Source organism: Chlamydotis macqueenii, chromosome 1 (assembly GCF_036417535.1).
Source record: "Chlamydotis macqueenii isolate bChlMac1 chromosome 1, bChlMac1.mat, whole genome shotgun sequence".
NCBI classification, from domain to species: Eukaryota; Metazoa; Chordata; class Aves; order Otidiformes; family Otididae; genus Chlamydotis; species Chlamydotis macqueenii.
Genome location: NC_141556.1, coordinates 197751934 through 197759546, shown reverse-complemented (window position 1 = coordinate 197759546; position 7613 = coordinate 197751934). Strand labels below are relative to the sequence as shown.

Sequence of the window (7613 nt, the reverse complement as noted above, 5' to 3'; positions counted from 1 at the left end):
CCTTTGCTTTCACAAAGCAAAACTGGTCAGAGCTGGAAAGTCACAGTCCATAGAAATTCCTCAAAACACACTCATGAATTTGCATTTCCAAGAGAGAGTGTAAAAAACACCTGATTTTTTTCCATGCTCCTGAGCATGCTCAGAGCCGTTAGAAAACCCTACAAGGCTTGGAGAGAGGTTTGAAATCAGTGAGGTTGCAACCACACAGTGAGGTTCTCCTCCTCATTGCAGGGGGCAAGGGGAGGAGGTAAAATGTCCAGACCTGGGCTTCTCAGGATGATCTTTGTGATCTTTTAACCTTTCCTTTAGACCTTTAGCTTTGAAGCTGCGTGTCTTGTTGTTGATTGTTTCTCCTTGCCTCCCCAGGTCTGAGCTGCCACAATGGAGAGTGCAGAGAGCGACAGAGAGAGTGAAAGCAGAGAGAAACCTCATCCTGCTCCTCCATCTGTCCAGGAAGACAGTGGCAACCTGCTACGTGAGAAAGGAGGTAACAGAAAGTGTCATGGGTGAAAGCAATGTAAACAGCCACCAGCCTCTCCCAGTGTCTCTAACCTAACAACTTCCTCCTTTATACCGTAACGGAAAGCCCGTTAAAGCTAACTATAAAAGGGTATTTATCAAGTGAAGGCTTCCAGCTCCTGTAATGGAGCATGAACTTTATCCTGTGCTTAAAACACCTGAACATTATTTATAAGGGAATGTTTGTAAATTTATATAAAGCTGATCTCTCATCAGCACTACCAGGAAAAAAAAAAAAGTCTGCTTCACTTGGTTAAAAAAAAAAAAAAGGAAAAACAGGGAGAACTCTGTCCAGTCTCCCTGGCCGAAAATAAAATCTGCCTGCAAGCAGCAGCTGTCACACTTGTGTGACAGCCAGTCTTACCTCTTACGCCAGTGATTTAATCGGGATAGTCTGTAGAACCAGAAGCAGAAGGTGCCACAACTTGCACTGAAGGCCCTGTAATAAACCTTGTCCCCAGCAGGGACACACGCTCTGCCTGCACATTTGTATGCTAGTCCAAGACAACGGGGAGGAGCAGTGCTGATGCGTGCATTTTTACAGTGCTGTCAGCAGGCTGGATGACTGGCTGAGCATTACGTCACAGGCGCAATCTGCCCTTACCACACGATTTTGACACAGGCAAGTTTGTTCCAGGGTGGTTTTGCTTGGAAGGGGCAGAACGTGGCAGAATTTCAGCAGCAGGCACCAGAGCTTCCTGACTTCATAAAACTTTGTGCAAGCCCTGCCCCAGATCAGTCCTTCTTATCTACTTTTCCATGTGCTTCTCTTTTATGCTTTTCAATTATTTTTCTTTCCCTGCACTATTGTTAACTTGTCTCTAATAAACCTGGATAGCTGTCTTGGATTAGACATGCCAGCTTTTAGTTTGCTCAGAAGAGTCCATCTACTAGGGTGGAAATCGGGGCTCTGTGACTGCTGGCCCAGCTCAGACCTTTCAGCAGATTTTAATTGGAAAAGGGGAGCATTTTAAAAGTGATTTATGCTCTTTTGTTATTAGGAGCAAAGTGAGAGGGCTTAGCGTCATTGTAGCAGATATGGTGAAGACAAGCACTGTGCTCAATACCTGCCTTTTCTCTCACCAGGAATGAAATCTGCAGAACCAAAAAGCAACAAGCGGCAACCTCTCTGCACGGACCATCTGACAGATACCATGTTTGCATCCCAGGTATAAGCTCTAGAACCGAACACTGAGGCGGAGACCCTGTTTCTCTCAGTCCAGAGAGATTCTTGAGCATCACTTTAGCCAGGATCTGGAGCTGCAGGGGAATCCAGGGACCCATCCTGTAAGACCTGAGCTTCACCCTATTTGGTGTCCTACAGAGAAGCTGGCAAAATGAGTGGATGCTTGCAGGTTGTAGAATATCTTAACCACAGCTGGCTGGAAAAGGGGGCAGGGTAAAGTAGTGGCGAATGCTGCAACCACATTAATTATATCCCTAGAGCTGGAATTCATAGTCTTTCCCTGTGAAACCTGCTCCCTCATGATCTTCTCTGAGAAGTGTATCCTGATTTCTGAACTATTCCCAAAGGGAGGCTGTGATACCAGTTCATCCCTGGGATATGTGAGAAGCGACCCCTCAACTGCCCGTGACGGCGACTCCAGGGAGATACTGTCCACCAGTTCAGGTACAGTGTGACTCGGGAATGTCTTGATGAAGCAGAAATGCTTAGGAAAACTGAGGCAAAAAGGTCAGTATTCAGTCTTGAGGAGAAGGCGTGCATTTCTACTCTCTCCTATATGTTACCTTGCTGCTGCTCCCCTCACTGCCTGTGTTGCAGCACAATTAATTCACTTCCTGGCTCCCAAGAAGTGAGTCTGTGAGACAAAAGATGAGGCAAGCCCTGGGATTTATCCTTTTGAGGGAGCACTCCTAAAAAATTGTCCCGGTTTAAACCCCTCCTGGACAATCTTTGCTCTACCCTGTTCTCTGACAAGTTAGTCTGCAGCTCCTTGCAATCAGTGTCATGGGCCCCAAGGCTTCCTGTGTGCCACTCTGCTGACCAGCTGGTGGCTTTGGGTCACAAAGAGGAGGGCAGACACCAGTGGTGGAATCAGGTGGAAACCTTGATCTCACTTTATGCTTAGCTCCAACTGCTGTAGTGGAAGAGGAACTCCAGGCACACACAAGTGCAGAACTCTTGGGAGATCACCATGCTGGACAGAAATCATCCCCCAGGTTCAGAGATTATGCCTCTGCCAGAGCTAATGAGGTAAGAGTTTTAAATTTATTATCACCAATGTCAAATGAACATAATCAGGCCAAAAAAAAACTTGTAACAGAAGTCACTCTGAGAGAAAGTCAGGCTTTACATAGGGCACTTTCCAATTATTGGTGATTGAAACCCTTGAACTGAGATGTTTATTGCTAAAGAAGAGATTTGCCTCTTCCTGTCTCACTTAAAAGGCCCCGTTAAGAAGCCTGGGTATGGTCTCCACTTGCTCTTCCAAGCTAGTGAGCCCAAAGGGATGCTGTGCCCCAGCACTGATCTCTGGGAATGTGTTTCATGTAGAGAAATAAAAGGGTGTCTCTGACAATACCACAGAGCAGCTTGTGCTCTGAAGAGATTTCCATGAGTGGCCATGTCCACTCAATATCCAGTTGTTTTATGCCTTCAAGATAGTTCTAGGAACTTTTTCTTTTTCTTTGCCTTCTTTATCACCATCATCATGGCAAGTGGAATTAGGTGTCTTGCCTCTTTTTCTTCATCCATATAAAACAAACAGAAATGTAAAATTTGAGGTCTGACCTATTTCTGTCTCATGGAGGAAATCAGTCATGAGAACACAGTTTGGAGAAAGACAGTTTCTGCTAAAAGACCATTTGATTTTGTTAACATAAAAAGTAAAATCTTTGCTTGAAAATTCAAGATTTCCCAATGAATTTGTCTTCCTCCTGCTGCTGATCAACCCCACTGCCAAACAATAAAAGTTCTAGTTTAACACTGCATTGATGTATTACAGTCTAGGAGCAGGGTAAAACTCTGAGTGCAGGTACGCCTTCAGATTTCAGAACCTCTTGTACACATAGCAGGGAAACTAATTATGGCCATTAGTAGACATATTCTTCTCCTTTCTATGGCCCAGTAGTCCCACCCCAGGAGGAGACCCATACCCAGAAAATCCCAGCATACTAACACCAGTCTGCTGTGTCAGTGGAGAGGGAGTATTACTTGAGTGCTGGTTCCAGTCAAGTTGGGCTACTGGAAATATAGAACCCCCTGCATTCAAGGAAGCCAGAACACCTTCTGAGTGGGAATCTCACTGTAGCTATCAAAGAGCCAACTCAAGCATGGCTGAAGACCTTGGGAAACCCTAAGGACAATGGATGGGGGCTGTATTTTCCACCCCTATGCAGGATGGTATTGCTCTTTTGGGTACAGGGGGTCACTAGCATGGAGTTTGCAAGGTGACACCCTGAGTTCACTTGCAGTTATGCTGAGATGCAGCTCTGCTCTTTGCATTCATAATTTGCTGCATGCAAAGTGGAAGCCATGAAAAGAAATACTGGAAGAAAGGCTGTGTTGCTTCTTCAGCTCTGCTCCCTCCCTGGCCTTGTGCCGTTTGTGTTGCTTGTGGTTTTGGGTTTGAATCATTGCTGGGGGGTCTCTTTCCCTTTAACTTTAAAATTTTATTTTCCAATAAAAAGATGCTGGGTCACCAGAGGATAGAAGAAGCAGTGGAGCAAAGAAACGGTAACAGAAGAGGTAACTGACGAGTGTATTTTAGCATTCCCTTCTCTGCTGTAATGCAAATCTGATGCTGACTGCTGTGAAGAGCAGTCCTGAGTGTGCAGGGCCTGGGTGGCAGTCAGAGGCTCCTGGCAATGCCACATGTAAGTTGTTTGAATGCCTAGAGGTACATGGAACTGTCCATGGAAGAGAAAGAAAATTGGTACAAGAAGCCTCAAAGCTGATTGTTCAGTGTAACTGTACGTGTTGTCCTTCCACCCATTACCCCCATCCATAACTTCACCAATGTCAAGTGTGCAACTATTGTCCTTAGGCCCACTCCCTGTCCCCACCATTGCCCCCAGCAGCACAGATTGGTCCATGTCCCTAGCTCCAGGAAAGCTGTACCAACCATTGGTGGAGCTTGGCAAGATAAGTGGGAGGTCACACAAGTGGGCTGGGATTCTTGGTTCACAGACCTAGAGGACCATATCCAAGCTGTGAGGATTTTAACTTCAAGAGCTTCTCTCCCATTCCCAGTATGCAACTGTCTTCTATTTTTTTCTGGCTTGGTGGATCTTCTGCTGATGTTAACCCAAGTATTCTCCTCACTTGCAGATGACTGTGGAAGCAAAGAAAACCTAGAACCCGATAGCAGGTTTGTTGATGTGGAGACCTATGCTGTAGGATTTCTCATCAGACCTCAAGGAGCTTGAGATTTGCAAGCTTACTGGGAAAAGACTGTCTTTGGGAGGAGGTGTAGTATTGTCTTTAGTATTGTCAGGCTACTCCACCCTTAAACTCCTTCCTCCACAAGCAGATGGAGATGGAGATGGGTACAGGCCCTCCAGGACAGGAGCTGATCTCTTTGCAATTCCCCTTGGTCTACAGCATGCTGTCTGTATCTGACTTATTCACGCAGTGGCTTGATACTTGCATATAGGCAGCTGGGATCAGTGTAAATGCTTTATAGTAATCAGAATATTTGTACAGGACTAGAAGAAATTATGCAGAAGATACTCCTCTTCCTGGAGCTGCAGCCAGAGGCTGCGAGAAATGCATGTGAGTGTCTGAATGCTGCCCTGAAGTCCTGAGGCAGATGAGGTGAAGATGGCAACAGAGTGGTGGAAGGGGGCTTGATGTTAACCTTACAGTATTTCTTTTTTTTCGAATAGCTTCCTGAAGAATCCATATCTGTCCAATGACAGACTTCGAACAGAAGAATCAATGACCCTAGAGTTTGTTGCTGTAACGTCAAAAAAAATCAAGTTTTCTGAAGTGTCGTCCAAGATCTGTGTTGCTTTTTACAAGCAACCTGGACAATACCAGGAATTTGCTGTTCTGAAAAAAAGGTAAAAATCATACCTAAATGAGTGTTGATGTCACATTTTTTAAAGCCTATAGCTCACCCCAGCTTTAGGGTCTCAGCCTAGACTTCAGCTCCAGACAGAGACACCTAAATTTAAGTGTCTATGGAAGAGAGTTACAGTGTTAAATCTAACTTCTGTAGGTCCTGTGTCAGGTTTGCCAGATCTGCACAGAGGTCTAAAACATTATGGAGCTTCTCAAACGTCACCAGATGCCTTGCGTGAGAGGAGATGGAGTGAACAGAGTCACCTCAGTTCTGGTGCAGTTGCAGCACTCAGCGGGAATATCTCTAGATATATTTCACATTCTTTTTACAAGGCAACTGCAACTTTGGCTAGACCAGGGTTGTTCACATCAAGACTTCTCACCAGTGATTTTTATTTCTCTCTTGTCCAATAAACTTTCAAGCTCAAGTCAGTTTATCAAGTTTTTGTCTGCCGTTATAAAGGCCAGAGGCATTTTGTTGAACTTTGCATTTTAAATGTGAATGTTGGTCACTCATTCTTGTTGTATGAACTGATCTGTACAGCCAAAGTCCATCTGGGGTTGAACCTGATGGAAACTCCTTGTAGTGTAGTGACTAATTAATCTTCTTCTTTATTCTATTATAGAGAAAAAGTGTTCGTGGGCCATGCAAAGATCCCCATTTCTGACCTACAGGGAGGACCAATTTTTTATAAATACGCTATCCTTAATATGCTGTCAACTGACTGTGAACTGAGATTATGTCATTTAGAGCATATTTATGGAATGGACTCCAAGAATACAAAGAGTCTGTTACATCGAGTCATAAACATTCCCAAGGAAGAGATCAAAGCGGATGGTAAGTGTTGTACTTTCTTCAGAGGTGGGACTGGGGTGAAGTATGACCAACAAATTGTTGCATGCAGCATACAAATATAAACTCTCCTTTGTTTTGCTTCGTGGTGGTGCAGCACCTGCTTCCTACAACAGAAGGATTGTTGTTGTGGGGATTTTGATGCATAGGCTTATGGGCTATTTATTTAACACAAATTATTTATATAATGCAAACATAAACTATTCTGGAAGGAGTGTTTAAGTTATTTTGCTTTTTCCCAGAATAAACTCAGACTTTTCATTGTTGGGCAAGGGAGAGTGTGTAATGAGGCCTTGAATCACCTTTGCATCTAGCATCAAGCCTTAAGTTGCCATTCCAGAATGGTGCAGGTGAGCTAGAGGTCTAGTGTCAGATCTGCCACCCTGTATAGATGTTTTGAGTATGTCAGAATGACTCAAAAAGTAGTAGACACCTATTGCTGGAACAATTGAATCAGCTATGGGCTATGCACACCAGGCCCATCTAAAGTGCAAGTGAGATCTTTAGGGCTGAATTTAAATATGCATGGTGAGTTTTGTGTATTAGTGGCTCAGTTATGGCTCAGCTGGGCTTGACATTCATATCATAGAATCATAGAATGGTTTGGGTTGGAAGGGGTCTTTAAAGATCGTCTAGTCCAACACTCTTGCAGTGAGCAGAGACATCTCCAATCAGATCAGGTTACTCAGAGCCCCATCCAGCCTGACTTTGAATGTCTCGAGGGATGGAGCATCCACCACCTCTCTAGGCAACCTGTTCCAGTGCTTCATTACTCTCATTGTAATTTTTTTTTTTCCTTACGTCTGGTCTAAATCTACCCTCTTTTAGTTTAAAACCATTACCTCTTGTCCTATTGCTACAGGCCCTGCTAAAATGTCTGTTCCCATCCTTCTTATAGGCCCCCTTTAAGTACTGGAAGGCCACAATAAAGTCTCCCCAGCCCTCTGATCATCTTTGTGGCCCTCCTCTGGACTTGCTCCAACAGGTCCATGTCCTTCTGATGTTGGGGACTCTAGAGCTGGACGCAGTACTCCAGGTGTGGTCTCACCAGAGCGGAGTAGAGGGGCAGAATCACCTCCTTCGACGTGCTGGCCACACTTCTTTCAATGCAGTCCAGGATACAATTGGCCTTCTGGGCTGCGAGTGCACACTGATGGCTCATGTCAAGCTTTTCATCCACCAGTACCCCCAAGTCTTTCTTGTCAGGGCTGCACT

General features: G+C 44.8%; 1 protein-coding gene across 1 annotated transcript in view; it reads left to right on the top strand.

Annotated features, from left to right (window-relative positions):
- The first annotated feature begins 381 nt into the window (after positions 1-381).
- LOC147602382 (E3 ubiquitin-protein ligase rnf213-alpha-like) overlaps positions 382-7613 on the top strand; it is a 68596-nt gene continuing 61364 nt past the window's right edge. The window contains exons 1-7 of the mRNA XM_086739553.1: positions 382-487; positions 1606-1688; positions 4171-4228; positions 4811-4850; positions 5186-5254; positions 5347-5544; positions 6172-6383. Of these exons, the coding sequence (XP_086595679.1) occupies positions 382-487; positions 1606-1688; positions 4171-4228; positions 4811-4850; positions 5186-5254; positions 5347-5544; positions 6172-6383 (766 nt within the window). The remainder of the gene's footprint in view (positions 488-1605; positions 1689-4170; positions 4229-4810; positions 4851-5185; positions 5255-5346; positions 5545-6171; positions 6384-7613) is intronic.